This window comes from Morus notabilis, unplaced genomic scaffold (assembly GCF_000414095.1).
Source record: "Morus notabilis unplaced genomic scaffold, ASM41409v2 Scaffold210, whole genome shotgun sequence".
NCBI classification, from domain to species: domain Eukaryota; kingdom Viridiplantae; phylum Streptophyta; class Magnoliopsida; order Rosales; family Moraceae; genus Morus; species Morus notabilis.
This window is the reverse complement of record NW_010359493.1, coordinates 147523-163678: the sequence shown is the minus strand read 5'-3', so window position 1 is coordinate 163678 and position 16156 is coordinate 147523. Positions and strand designations below refer to the sequence as shown.

At 32.7% G+C, this 16156-nt stretch overlaps 2 protein-coding genes across 2 annotated transcripts; both read right to left on the bottom strand.

The window, feature by feature from the left end:
* Positions 1 to 301: 301 nt before the first annotated feature.
* LOC21388453 lies at positions 302 to 919 on the bottom strand. The gene is made up of 2 exons (XM_024163322.1): positions 746 to 919; positions 302 to 671 (listed from the first exon to the last, which is right to left on the bottom strand). The coding sequence occupies exons 1-2, from the start codon at positions 837 to 839 to the stop codon at positions 523 to 525; spliced, it is 243 nt and encodes an 80-aa protein (XP_024019090.1). The 5' UTR covers positions 840 to 919; the 3' UTR covers positions 302 to 522.
* A 10804-nt stretch (positions 920 to 11723) lies between these two features.
* On the bottom strand, positions 11724 to 15637 carry LOC21388452 (guanylate kinase 2). Its single transcript, XM_010094623.2, has 11 exons — positions 15348 to 15637; positions 14841 to 14880; positions 14453 to 14563; positions 14254 to 14330; positions 13984 to 14113; positions 13171 to 13533; positions 12914 to 13035; positions 12699 to 12834; positions 12521 to 12566; positions 12172 to 12277; positions 11724 to 12089 (listed from the first exon to the last, which is right to left on the bottom strand). Exons 2-11 carry the CDS (start codon positions 14841 to 14843, stop codon positions 11972 to 11974), a joined length of 1212 nt encoding a protein of 403 aa, XP_010092925.1. The 5' UTR covers positions 14844 to 14880; positions 15348 to 15637; the 3' UTR covers positions 11724 to 11971.
* Between the last annotated feature and the right edge of the window lie 519 nt (positions 15638 to 16156).

Genomic DNA, 16156 nt, shown 5'->3' with positions numbered 1-16156 from the left:
GATTAGAGCTTCTAAGCCCTATGCACAGACAATATCACAGGAAATGTCTCAACAACAAATCAACTTAACTTTGCCTCCAAAGCGACACAATATAACTACACAATATAACAATTAGTTGGGATAACCCTGAATCACCATTCAGTCCCAAGCCATCTGTATTCGCAACACCAAAAAGTGTTTTTTCATTCCCCTATCTTTCATTCACCATATCCAGAATTTGGGGCAAGAAGAAATTATTAGGTCTAGGATGCGAGTGGGATGAATTAACATACGCAATAAAAAAATGAATATAATAAAAACAAATGACAAATTTGGCATTTATTAGTATCCACTTACCAAGCCATGACCAAAAGAGTACATGGAAAGACCGGTTACAAAAGCCCCTACTACGTCCGAAATATGCATTCCCGACTTTATATCCCACCTTTAAAACAAAACAAAAAATCCAGGATAAACGTTGTTTCAGATGTCTCATTCAAGAGTGAACAATTCAACCAGATCATTTAATAAATGTAGAACGCTTCAAGCTTCAGTGTGGCTCTTGACGATGAAATTCTGGCGGCTTATGGGATTCATGACGACCGGTGGGCCAGCAGTACGAGGCCATGCCTGCAACTTCTTGTCAGTTTCCTCCCACCACTCCTTGTTTGATACAGTATGGGGGGTAGTCCCTGAATCACAACACAGCGTATCATTAGAACCCTGAGACAAATGCAAAGGCTTCAAAACAAGTAGCAGAACATGCCTCCAAATATCTTCTTGTCAGCAATGTAGTGGTCGCATGCCCAAGCCACGGCAAATGATCCCACTATAGCAGAAATAATGTACTTGGCAGACATGACAACTGTAAAAGAAACAATACTATTAAGTGGATATATTATGTCATTCTATTATAGGAGACATATTAAACTGAAAACAGAAACCTCGCTAAAGATGCTAGCAACAAAAAGAGAGATCTATTACAAATCCCGACAATTCAACCATTTGACAGATTAGGCATTAATACCCAACAGTTCAAGTGCTCTTAACCAAGTATTTCAACAGACTAGTACCCTCAAGTGGTGGAATAGTCAAAGGGACAGAATGAACTAGACAAATAGAAGACAGAAGCTCAGGAGGGAGAGAGAGAGAGAGAGAGAGAGAGAGAGAGAGAGAGAGAGGGTTTAAAATGGTTTGCGCACCACGTGAGGTAACCAACCACAGAGCTTGCAGAAACCTAAAAGAGAGAGAACAAGGTAAAACGAATGCTTTGTTTTCTCTTATGGCTGAAAGAGGATAAATAACTATGATAGAAAAAAAGGACCTCATTAAAAGAATGTAGTGAGAGAAAGCACTCTAATTCCAGTTCCATTTGAAAACTCAAAATGACATTTAGATTGTGTTTGGATTTGAAAACTCAAAATGATTAGATTGTGTTTGGTAAGAGGGAAAGAAACAAAAGTATATAACTTAGGTAAGAAAAAAAGAGAGGAAGGCGAGGACCTTTCTGTTATTGTGTTTGGTATAAAGTTCCTCCTCTAATCTCTCTATATTGGTAGAGATTAAAGTCGGGACTTTCGGAAGGAAACGAAATCTGTCAACAATCTATTCCCTTCTATTTTCTCTCCCAACAAACAACCACGTGTCAAAACCCTTCCACTAATCCCTCCACTCTCTCCCTCCTCCCATTTTTCCCTCCTACCAAAAGTAAACCCAGCCAAAAAATTCCACCACACTAAAAATGGGTTTTGTTTCAATCCCTTGACACGACCAAAAAACATAAAGTTGCAGTGCTCTAGATGTTGTACACAGGAAATCACATAAAACGTGAATAAATAATGAGCACTGGCTCATATCTTTTATCTGTACTCTGCAATTTTCCGACTTACATTAATTAATCATTCAAGATCACATAAATATTGCGCAGTACCCTTAGTTGATTAGAACAAACCATACAAGTTCTTCAGGGATGAACTTATCTTATATTGAGATAGGATTGCAATGACTACGGAATATGAGTTGAGCAAGATGTTAATAAGGATATCGGGATTTATATTCAACCAAAGTTGAATGCTAAACCGCAATTAAATTACCAGCGTATGTAGAGGATTGCAGTATGCAACCAAGGCTCATTTTGATTTTTTGATGTACTTATATTTGTATTTTATTTTTTATTTCTTTTTATTTATGTAAGACAGTAAGGAAGGAAGGCCTTCTTTACCAGCCTCTATTTAAAACACAGCAAAGTAAAACATTTATAGGGAACCAAAACCACTAGAAATCGGTAATAAAAATAAGACTAGTTGTGGTAAGATATAAGAGAAGTTATTGACTTTTGAAATATAAAAGTAACCGGTGAAATGTAGTTATCCTAATACGGGGTAAATTTTTGAAAATGGTTGAGAATGAAACGGAGGAAAATTTTTTAATAACTATTCAAAAATTATCGTCTATATTAGCATTCATCAGTAATCAGGATAATAGTAATAAGATTTAACATTAAAAAGAGATTAAAATATATCTTTTAAAGAATTATGAAGATGAGAAAGAGTAACTTGTGAGGATTTTTTTATTTTTTTGTACTTATGAGGAAAGTTAAGTAATCGAGCATTTAGAAAATCATCAACTTTTCTGTCATTTTATGATAAGAACTAAATATAATAATAAGAAATTGCAATCATAGTAACTAGATAATATGAGTAAAACTTTAAGAAAAAAACCATTGAAGCGCCCATAAGGGAGACTATTTAAACTCTTACATGAAGAGACTAGTGAAACTCGAGAGGACAGAATATTACACTGACGAAAGAAAATTGTGATGTACGAGAATAATATCAGTTGTAACATAACAAAGTGAGAAAATCTAAAGTAAAGTATAACTATGATTTAAGACAATGGCATAGGTTATTACATACAGATAGACAGCAACATGTGTAGCCGAATGTGAGTCAATTAGAAAAATCAATTAGGTAAAGGAACAAGCATAAAACCTTGGCATAATGCAACAAGTGCAGAAACTAACTGAGGAAAAACCCAGATAAACAAGGATAAACGCAAAGATATTTTAAGAAAAAATGCCATATAGTGGGAATGCATATGGATTACAAAAGAAGCTCCAACCAAATCTAGTTACCAAACAAAGAAAGAGGAAAATAATCCTAATCTATACAAATCATCAAAAACCATTCAGATAGTGCTTAATACAAATACTTGATCTATAACATATTCAGGTCAGTATCGATACTACTATACTATAATAGCATAGACATAAATTAGTCAGGAAAACATAAAGAAATTGTAGAACTTCACTACTTTCTAAAGTAACGGGAAGATAATCAATACATCATACTAAAACAATCAAATTACGCAAAGTAGTACCTACTCTAATTGAATTATCCAAAGAAAAAACAAATTTACATGAACAACTTTACTTCTAAATGTCAAAACATATTCTTAAAATAAAGCAAAATAGAAACAAAGCAACGATAAAAATAAATAAACACACGCACTTGTAAATCCATGAGATGAGACTCAAACCGAGAGGATCCAATTAGTGATTAAAGGAAAATGCTGCGTTAGAGCGGTACAGAATCAACTTCCAATCAAGGGAGATCAGAGATATCAAACAAGAGTTGAACACAACCTTCAAGATGGGAGGTTCGTTGAACTCGTCGATCGAAAGGTAAAGAGTAGCATATATAGTTTCCATAGGCAGGCAGAAGAGAAGACAAAATTGATTCGACAGACAGGAAAACCACCACAAAGGTTATATAAGAAAACGGTTACAAATGGTTCAAATGTGAAAGAATTAAGGTTACATAATACGCTTAAAAAGAAAGAATTTGTTAGATTTCCCAACCAAACATATCGAAAGTTTCAATAAAATTAGATGGAGAGAGGGGGGCTTTTTCGGAATGGAGGCAATCGAAAGAACGCAGGGACCAGAATGAGAGCAATCGAAGGTGGCATTACTTCCTCGGGGGTTTCTTTGAAACTCAGCATAACTCTACCACAAATTCTTCCGATTTGGGCGTCAACGGAAAGTATTATCCCGAGATCAAAGACGACAACTTTACCAGATTCTTAGACGAGAAGCAGCGAAATCGAACAAGAACGGATGCTGTATATGTAATGGGAACCTTTGTTGTTGTGTTTCTGAGTTTGGCTGTAAGTCTAATGGCAACCCTAGTCCCGTTGAAAAGGAAAAATTTTCTCAGAGTTAAATATTACCTTAAAACTAATTCGACTTTCAAATTCTAATCCAAGTTTTTTCCTTTTTTTTTTTTTTTTTAAGAGAATCAAACCTGCACCAATTTTTAATGACCAACTGATATTATATATTTGTGAAAATGAATTTGGCCTCGTATAGAAACTCTTCCTTTTACAAAAACCGTGGTGTATCAGTGGGCGTAAATTACCTTTGTGAAATTATGGTCAAATGACATATGAGTAACTTGATTCTATAAGATTACATTGCGTTATTGCCCCGTTTATTATACCAATTAAGTATAAGAATTTGAAGTAAATTTATAGTTAGTCTCTTAATTCTATTTTCTTTCTAGAATTAGTCGTCTAGTAAATTTTGTCGAATAAATAATCACCAAACTAAAAAGATGTATTATGGAAGGTCATCTGTTAATTTTTGAATGAAAACCGTAAAATTGGACTTCTGAACTATTTTATGTTCTTAGAAATAGTCGTATGTTGAAAGCTATAACAAATTTTGATGGTAACTAAAAACAATTACCGAAGCTACTTTATTAATTAATGGATGAAAATGTTAAATATGATAATAATATCAAAGTTAGTCCCTAAACTAACATGATGCACGAAAATCACCTCATTAAATAAATGGATTGCAGTCGCTAAATATCCATAGTTTAGATTCTGTTCTAAATCAGTTTTGAAATAATTTTTTATTATTTTTAAACAAAAGTTAATTTTTTTTAGAAAACATGTTTTGTAAATTTTCTGTTTTGTTTTATATTTTAACAATTGCTCTAAATTTTTTGTTTGAAATTAAGGCGTCTTGTTTTTCATTTTTTCCGTAAACTAAAAATTTATTCTTTCCAAAATCAAGACCATGGTTGAGGTTGGGCTTATGCTCAAGATTAGGGTTGTGGCTGAACTTAAAGGGGCTCTTTACAAGCATAGCAAAATTTCAATAATCAAGTTTAAATATAACTAGTTTTTTAAAATATTACAAAAATAGCAAAGTTTAATATTATTAAAATAATAATTACATCATTAGATAGTACAACATGTAACATCATTATGATAACTACAATGTTATTTTTGCCAATTTAGTAATATTTTAAAATTTTTACTAAATTTAATTTAAGGTATAAAATTTTACCATATAGTGTAATTATCTCTAGTATATTACTCGACTAGGTCCATATAGTCTTTTTCTATGTGATATAATACTATAAAGTGAAACCCTTAAATCTGCATGGGCCATGTTGGCCGATAGTTTGTTAGGTAAGATTGGGACGAGGTCATAGTTGGCTAATTATGATTAGTGAGAAATTTTCAATAATGATAAAATGTTTACAATAATTGTTAAAACCTAATTCACCCCTCTTAGGTAGCATTTCTTATTTTATTACTAAAAACAAAATTGAATTTTAGGAAAACTGATCTATCTGCTATAGTTTAACTGAATTTTCATTAAAAAAATGGCGATCAAAATCAGTATTGATGTCACTTAGGGGGCATTTAGTATGTAGTAATCGGTAGTAATCGTATTCCTAAAAAAGTGATGGGGTAATATGATTATCAGGAATAATACATTACTGTATTTGGGTCCATATAAAAACCTTGTCTCAAATTTCCAAAAATAATGCATTACTGTGTTTGGTTGTGCATTTCCTCTCTCTCATTTCCCTCACGTTCACACTCTATCTCTCCCCCTCTCTCATAATTTCTCTCTCTTCCCTCTTCTCTTTCACGAACTGCCGGTCACCTTCGATGAGATTCCGGCGTCGGGTTTCGACACATCCCTCACCATTGCAAAGCTCTCGACGAGCTGAATCCAATGACATATTATATAGCCTCTAACTCCTCCGAACGAAGCCGCACTTGCCGGCCGAAGTTCTAAAAATACCCAAAATTTTGATTGTGATATCTTCGTCATCCGACCTCCGATTGACGTGATTCCAGTTCCTATGGGCTTAGAGCGACGAGACAACGAACCCCGACTAGCAACGCAGCTCGTTTAGTTTATCAACCGCAAGTAATGTGACAATAGGATTTGACATGTTGCAGGAATATATAGTAAATTCAATTTCAATTTATGTGCATGAATATCATAAACAAATATTTTGGCATGATTAAACGTGATGCATGATGCACATGATAAATACGTAAAATCATGGTTTAATATTAAATGCAAACGATAATCTAATTTACTACAAATATAGTGCCACCGTAGGGTAGGTGAAAATATTTGCAAATTGAACCGAGACTTTCTCAATTAACAAGGTTATCAAAATATCTCATATTTTCAACCTTTATTAATTATCGTTATTCTGGTCAAAATATAATTAATACTTTAATTATATCTTATGAGTGTAACCCACTATTTCATATCCAACAGACTTAACTCCGGAGTGCCGCCGTAGGGTAGGTCAAACCGGAAATACATCTTTTTGAATCTTATCGCTAGGAAGTCAACCTTGATATTGATCTAGAATGGACACTCTCCTGAGGGAGGATGAAATCAAAGCCATCGCGAAATGCCATTCTGGATCTCACGGTGTTGCACTAACAGTGGAGACGGAGACCAGTGGGTTGTATTGCCATACAAAATAAAATAAAATAAATAAATAAATAATATGCGTATGTATGCATGACATGTAATTAAACATATGAGTATGCACGCTAAATCTATACGGCATGTTATATGCATGGACATATAATATATAATCATCACATGAAATATAAAATATGTAATCGGCTATTGAGACGAATTTGACCGGGTTCCATGGATAATTAAATTACAACCCAATTGAAAATAAATAAATGAATTAAAATTACAATAATGTACATCTGCTACATCAAAGGGCCTTGAATTTAATTCTTCGGTCTTCCATTTCATCTTCTTCGGGTCCGGACACTGTTTCTCCTCCATCTGAAACTCTTTCGGATCATCCACGAATCAAACAGGCACTGCTGGAGTTACTGGTAGGGGTTGTTGGGCGCTACAGAAATAGTATGCTGCAGCAATGTTGTAGCACGCTAGGAGCAAAAATAATATGATGCAACAATGTTGTAGCACGGCAAGAGCAGAAATAATATGTCGCAGCAATGTTGTAGCACGGTAGGAGCACGTTGGCGTGTAGCAGTGGCGCACTGGGCATGTTGGCTGGGCAGTGGCGGGGCGCGGCAGTGGCGGCAGCAAGGGTGGTCCGGCGGCAGGATTTTAATTTTATCACATAAAATTACAACAAAATCCTATACCCGAAGATTTACAAAATTTCTAATCGAATTGAAATTGTAAACGAATAATACCGATCCAGAGAACCATATAATTAACGACCAAATCCATCATCCATACATTCATGAAATAAGAAAATATAAACATCCATAATATATGCAAGTGCCTACCCATCATGTGCATACAATTTAAATATCACATATTTAATAAAGATTGATTATCACATAATCATGGCAAAAATTAATATAGTCTATAGACCGCTCCGATACCAATTTTTAGTTTTCGAAACGTTTTCGAGTGCGGAAGCGTGGTGGTGTGGATCGTGTATAACAAAAAAATTTCACAAAACCTTTTGAATACTCTATAAATTATATTAATCTCATTAAAAACATAGTTTCCTTTTTTCTTTTGGAAACAAAAATTGCTTCCATTTTGCTATAGGTGTGTCCGGCCATCTCCTAGGAAGGAAGGAGAAAATTCCTTCCTAATCTAGTTTTCGATTTTAAATTCAATTTCAAATAAAGTAACATGTTACTTTCCTTATTGAATTTAATTGGAAAAACTTGTCGAACAAGTAAACCGGATTACTTAGAGAGCAAGCAACTAAAATCCCGGTGAGATTTTTCCCAATATCACATATCCCCTGTGGTCCCACCACAATGTGACACAATAATTAAATAATCACATTATTTAATATATAATTAATTCTCAATTAATTATTCGCAAGTGAAATAAAATCCCGATAATTCATCTTGTCTTGTAAATAATACAAGGATGACGGGGGGACTTATGGACCTATAATTCTGAGCTCCAATAAAATTAATAATTAATTAAGCTCTTTAATTAAATAATTAATTCTATTAATTCCAAAAGTTACTCCACTAAAAACTTGGAATTGCACTCTCAAAATTATAGACATAATTTACTTCTAAGAACTTGAAGCGTCCATTTGATATAGTCACTACATATAGATCGATCCTCCATAAATAATTCATATTTAGAGCTAGGTAAAATCCGTTAACCTATCTAATCACATCTTTATCCTTGAGTACCATTGATTGTCTAATGAATAGTATATTCATAAAACACATTCATGAATACGAGCTCGTTACTTATTCAAGTACCGAATCAACCCTCAAGGAAATTATTTATCTGCTTCTTCAAAGAAGAAGGAATAGACTGCATCTTGTATTTTAGCATTCTCGGCTACCCATTTCATCATGTTCCCAAGATACAAGGAATAGGATTTAAGATCTCAAAATCCATACTGAGTAAGTCAACGAACACGAATCCACAAATAGGAGTCTGATAATAACTCAGGTTTAAGATCATTCTACATATGACCATCAGTAGACTCAAACTTGATTTTCTATACTTAACAGAAATTATCAGAAAATCAAATTATGTATGTGTCCCAGTTCTACATAATCTCATTTTGCATAATACACTCATTCAATATACCTCTATATTAATGATGTGGATAACATCATTCTATTTTTAATGGGAAGACATGTATTAGTAATGTTTTAATTAAAGATTCTGAAACTTTAATTAAATTCATTACGAACATTACTTCGATTATTATCCTTAAATATTATCCTCTCGTATATAACACTTATATACAATATTTAAGGTTACATAAATAATCACGAAGTTTTTAATGATATTCATAAAATATTCAATAATACATGCACATAAATAATGAATAAATTATTTTAGTAATCAAATAATAAAATATTCTTATTACATCTCATGTTTTATGGACACATATCCCAACAATAAATCTCATGGTAATCACTGTTTTTGAGAATCTAAAAATTATGATTCTTGTACTAAACATGGTAATATTATAAATTCTCAATCTCATTCTTAAGATTACTGCATATTAAACGTCACCTTAAGACAAATATCTATTCTTTATTTTTTTTATTAATATCTCTTTTACTCAAATAATTTTATTAATTAAAAATAAGTTGACTTATGTACTTTAAGGTTAATTTCTAATTTTTTTTGGAAATAATATCGCTCTGCACTTGGGGCGTGCACTTGGGGCCCTTGACATTACAATCGGCGAGGATGGAACCCACATGAACAACAACAGACAAATCACTCATTTTGGGACCCACAATATTAAGGAAAATTTGGTGAGGCCTTTTGCAACTTGCATGCAGACCCACAAGACAGAGCCTCCCATGTACTCTCTTACGGCTTTCCACAGAATTCTCCCACGCCACCAAGTTTTGGTATATATTATGCACAGAAAAAAACATAGACCACAAGTTAAAAAAAATGGAAAAGAAAAGGGGAAATAGCGAAAAAAAAATAGTTCATATAAGGTCGGCTTCTTTTGTTCTATTGGATTTGGACCAAACAAACAGGACAGTTTTAGCCACTTAAAGCTGACAACAAACTAGGCCGACCTCTTAAATATATTTATGGAGTCAGAAATTTTTATTAGTAAAGATTAATATTTAAATAAAAAATTTAATCAAAATAAATATATGTTAATGCACTACAAATGGAATATTAACATTAATTTCAGTGGAAACCTATTAATACTAATATAATATAGTGTCTAATTATATATATGAAATTTAAAAGGAAAAAAGATTGACTATGTGCTTGATACTTAGGTACTTGAAGTTTAATAAAAAAATACTGTAATAATAAAATTTAAATTTAAATTTTTTATGAGAAAAAATATTATAATAAAAAAATTTAAGTTGTGATTTGAGTTAAGGAAATGACGGATAGTCTTCATAAGAACACTGCAAGAAAACTATGATATTATGTGGCTCAAATCTTAGCCACTATAAGAGTTAGGATAGAAAGAAAAGAATGATTTGAATCAACGGCACAGAAAAAACTTTTAACGGATCATATTGGATGTATTTAGAGTTGTTTTGTTTTTATTTTTCACGTTTTTTAAAAAAAAAAAAAAAGGGAGAGAAACGGCGTTTGGCACAATTAAAGACAAAAAATAAAAATAAAAATAATTTTTTAATTTAGTGTAAAATATGAGAGAAATAAAAAAATGACTTTTAATCATTTTTCATTTTGAAATGAGTTTTAAACGCACCAATTATTTTCTTAATTATCAACGGTCCTCAATAGCAATTCTGGAATATCTCACAGAAAAAGCTCCAAATTGAAATTTACATAATTATTGGACCACCAAAAAAAAAAAGTAGAAGGAAATAATCGAACCAAAGAAACCCTTAAGTTCGAGTCCAACTTTAATAATGTTTATTTGGTTAAAAACGTGTTTTTTTATTTGCTATTTTTTTTCTAATAAAAAATTTTATTTACTAGTTTATAAGGCTAAAAACGTGTTTGACGGGTCAGAAGTTGACAAATTTTATAGTACTAGTACTTCATAGGAGTTATCCACGTCCAAATCACAAGTGTTAACAAAGGCTAGATCCAACTATTTACGTTTGTGGTCCAATGTAAACCTAACCCGCGCATGGTAAACAGGTCAATCAGACAATTTTTTAACGACAGTGCAGTTAACCTTATTTACAAGCAATTTATCAGCTGTTAAATGATGAAAAAATTGATCTCGACGATGTCAGGCAAGACCCAACAACAAATAAAACCTAAAGGGCCTCCAATCTTTCATCAATTATTAATCTTATTAAGGAAATTCTTACCATTTTACGGTAAGAACTCATATTTTATCTTACCGGTGCAAAACTTCGTATTAATTGTTGAATTAATTTTTCAATAATCAACTCAATAAACATGCAATTAAAAAATTCACAACGCTAACATAAAACTAAAACTGTTTCTACTCACATATCAAACCATTAAAAAGATAATCAATCGACTAAATAATACTTTCTACTGAAAATGATAAAAATAACAATTCCTACCATAGAAGTTCTCTTACATGCAAAATTTTTGTTGCCATTTTTTACTACTACTAAAAAAAAAAAAAAAAAAAAACTCTTTCCAATAATGTAAGGACAATAAGATGTATATAAACCTGAAGCTTATCGTCATTTCCCTACTAATTCATCAGTCAAAGATTGCTGCTTGTTCTTATCTGGTGAACTCTTATCTTTCACCTGTTTGAATGTTAAAATTATACCTTTAAAAACTCTTATAAAACAATAAGGTCTCGTTCAGTTTATGAATTTGAATTTTTAATTCGAATTAAAATGTGATTTTATATAAAAACTTTTTACAATAGTAGAAAAAGTTATATGTGACTTTTTGTGAGCATTTTTAATTATAACACAATTAAAATTAAAAATTTGAATTAATGAAATAAAAGAGGTCTAAAGTAAGAAGAAATCCCATATTCAAATTTCATCTTGTTTCTATTTCCTTGCAAATAATAAATCATCCCTCATGCCCATGTGGACAATAGTAATGTTGTAAAGATAGAAAAGAATGTAAAGGAGGGGAAAAAAGTGTGATGATGATCTAACTATGAGCTTCATCACTGATTCCCTTCTTTTTTTTCTTTTTTCTTTTTAATCAACTAACAAAGTGGATGAAGAATTCAAATTAAGGAATTAAAGTTAGTCCCTCCGCAAGATGTAATTGTCAGCTAAGCTCATTGATCCCATTAAGACCATCCAAAAATGGATTCATGGTATAGACTTCAAGCCCTCTTGTCCGTCCCGGAGCACCGCCTTTCAGCGATGACGCGTCCAAGACAATCCTGTTCCGCAAAAATATAGACTCAATTAAGTCGATAATCAAATCACTAGCACTAGTAATGCACATTGAGCCAAAAATCTTACGAGTCCTTTGACCCTTTCTCCAATTCAGGCGTTCTGCAACTTATGATGATTTTCTGATCAATTTTCGATATTGAATGATCCGCAGGTAAATCAACCCATTTAGTCACTGAATCAGAATTCCACGTTTAGTTTCAAGTTTACTCCATATAATGAAATAAATCACAAAATAAAAATACGTCTCGTTCATTTCACCGTTTCGAAACACAACTCAAGTTTTTGCTACCTTGTTTTCTCTCACAAAAATTCAAATTTAACTTTTTGTGCTACAATAATTTATCTGACATAAAGTCACTTCTCTCAAATCGGCAAAACGAACGAGGCCATAGCTTTTAATTGACCGAGATCTTACCTGTTTCAGTGGCAGCATCGGTACTTTCATCAAGCCCCAAGATTTTCTACACCAAATGAACATGGATTAAAAGCTTTAAAAGTAAAACTATCAACTCGTCGGGGAGAGAATATGTAAAGTACTAGATACAACATGAATTAGCAGAATGCAACAAAATGCAGCGGATTAATACTAATACCTTCAGACTTTTGTAACATTCCTCGAGATCATCATTATACAAGGTGTGATCAAAGACGCCAGAAGATTGCCCTTGCTCAATCTCCGCCTTAGCATTGCTGAGTCGCTTTTCGACTTGTTCCTCAGTTTCCGTTCCCCTGCAAGAATGTTCATGTTGGAATGAAGATATGGCGACTTGAAAACAAAAAAGATCCAAAATAGGCATCTCCAACTCACCTAGCACGAAGGCGCTTCTCTAGCTCTTCCATTGAAGGTGGACATACAAAAATAAATATAGCTTCAAGAGAACTAGCCCTAACCGACCTCGCCCCTTGAACATCAATGTCAAGAATGCATCTCTACATCCAAACCAAATGTATCATTTCAAATTCACAAGAGAGAAAAACCATGACACCTTAAATTCACTTTGTTCAGCATTAGCATAGTGATCAACAAGTTATCATTCAAAACACATAAGATAGATAAATATTAACCTTCCCATCATCTGCTACCACTTCAACAGCTTCAACACTAGTCCCATAGAGATTCCCATGGACGGAGGCAAACTCGAGGAATTTTCCATCTTTGATCTCTTTCTCCATCACACTCTTCTCTGTAAAATGGTAGTGTACCCCATCTTTCTCCACGCCCCTCAGAGCACGGGTTGTGTGGCTCACAGAGAAACCGAACATGGATGGGAACTCCTTCATGAGCATAGATATCAATGTGCCCTTACCCACCCCAGAAGGACCACTAATAACAACTGGCTTCTTAACATTACCCCTAACTCCCTTACTCCAAGCAACGACCTCAGTCCCCAAAATCTTTTTCTGCTGCCTCACATATTGGGTATCCACCTAACAATTGAGAAGAAAAATTGAATCGTTTACTTTAAATGAATAGAAAACTAAATGTTCCGTTGTGATCAATATAGATCGTCCTCAGTAACACTTTATTTCTTTTCAAAAATGAATGAAGGGTTTAGATCTTCTATTTCTATTGCTTAAGAGCATCTCCACTTTTCTCACATTTAAAAAAGAAAAAACAAATAATAATAAAGTGCTACCACGCAAGGCCATTCTTCGAAAGGAACATCCACCGAAAGGATTTTGCTTGTTCTCCATATCACTTATGGGCAATCTATATCAAATCTTCAGAGTTCTTTTAGTGTCATTTTTATTGGGTCCTTTATTTTACATCATTAGTCTCAAACCTAAAGTATGATTTTGTCCCTTCAGAAGCAACAAAGTTGGTGAAAAAGTTGAGGGCATTTTCTCCCTTTAATTTTTAGGTTCCAAAATACCAACCTCAAGAACCCACGCAAAATCATCTGGGGTTGAACCTTTCTTGAGAACCAATATCCGGTCTTCATTCAAAAGCACAGCTGAAAAGCCTTTTCCTGATTTAGGCACTGTCCCCAACACAGTAGGGTATACCCTGCAAATTCAACAAGAGGTTTAGGCCCTGATCTTTTCAGGGTTCGAATCACATTTAAATTTTTTTTCTTTTTTACCGTGTTAAATTTAAATGTCAACAAGTTTTCTACTCGAAAAGTAAATAAAATCTACAAAACTCACCATTCTCCGCTCGATTGGTCAAATATCTGAACCCCAATGGACAATGCTGACTCGGTAGAGTTTCCACCAATCAAATACTGTCAACAAAAACAAAAGTCCATACAATTTTCTGGTAAAAAAAATACCAGATAAAAAACAGGACATCTTTTTTTCCGTTAAAAATTTATCATATCAGCAAGCAATGTTGGATTTGTCATACTGTTTTGTTGCCCACAACAATGGTCGCCGTCTCACAGCCGTTGGATTTTAGATCAACCCCATTTGGGAATTCCTTCTTAAGGTCATCAAGAAAAAAAACTGGTGCTTCTCCCTATAAAATGAAATTTGCCACAAACCCAATAGAGATCAGGAAAAAAAAAAAAAAAAAAAAAAAAAATTTGGGAATTCCTTCTTAAGGTCATCAAGAAAAAAAACTGGTGCTTCTCCCTATAAAATGAAATTTGCCACAAACCCAATAGAGATCAGGAAAAAAAAAAAAAAGAAAAAAAGAAAAAAGGAACCCTTTAAAAAACAACAATAAAGAACCCATTTTGATCCATACAAATGTGATCCCTTTATTGGTAAATGTTATTGTTTCTAATACTTACCATGGATATGGAGATATCTATTGTTGAAATCTAGATTGCCCTGTCCAATAAAGATTGAGAAAAAAAATGGTCAGAACAAATTCTATATATTCCGGATCTGGAATATTGCATCAAGATGATCAGACGCTAAGTATTGTCCAGCAGAATGAAAACAAAATGCAAACTTCCAACAAGAGAAAATCAAAAGAAAAAGGTTCATGAATCAAAACCCATATTCCCATTTAAGCTTGTAAATACAAAATAGAAAGATAGAAACAACAACAACAAAAGAACAAGGCAAGAGAAAAACATTAAAAAAATTAACCTTTATTCAGAACCTCCTTGAACCCACGCGAAACAAAATCACATGCAAGAGAATATTAAAAAATGACAATAATAAAAAAAATTGCATTTTTTTCCATCTGAAAAAGAAAGACCCCAACTTCATATTACGGATCAGAGAACTAAGAAAGAAGAAATTACAATAAATAAATATATATATATATATATATATATATATATATATACCTTTAATATGAGCAAGGCTCGAGTAAGGATACAAACAGTTCTTGAATTTTTTTTTTTTTACTGCGTCTTCTGTTTTTGAAGCTAGTTTGTTTGCGTTTAAAGAAAGAATCAGAGAAAAACAAAGTTGGGATGGAAAAATCCAAAGGGTTTTTGTTGGCAAAGGAAGTTGGGAGCAAAGCCGAGAAGAGTTGTCATATTTGTAGGCGGTCTAGGGGAGAGGTAGAAAATTCTAGTTTAGAGAGAGAGAGAGAGAGAGAGAGAGAGACAGAGAGAGAGAAGGAGAATGGGGCTTTTTGGTCGCATTCAATTTGCAAACCAGGAAGATTAATTTGGGTCTATTTAGTTCGTTAATTTAAATTTTTAATTTGAATTTAAATATAATTTTATATGAGAATTTTTTATTTTAATAAAAAATTTAAATGTGATTATTTCTAAATTTTTTTTACTATAATAAAATTAAAATTCTAAACTCAAATCAGTAAAATAAACGGAACCATAATTTCTCCCCAACGCTTCAAATAATAATAATAATAATTAAATTAGACGATAGGGTATTAAAAAAATCAAATACCTTATTATGCTATAATAATAAAGTAGGTAGTTGAACAGTGTGCTGATGTCCGTATCATTTTTTGATGAATATTTTTTTTTATGAGTTTCTCTATTTTTCATTCTTAAAAAATAAAATAAAAATAAAGTTAAAAAATTTTGAAATTTTACAAACATGAATGTTACATTTTTCTGAGCATGCGTGCAAAAAATGACCTCAAAAAATAAAAAAATAAAAACGTTGTATTTTGTAGCGTTTT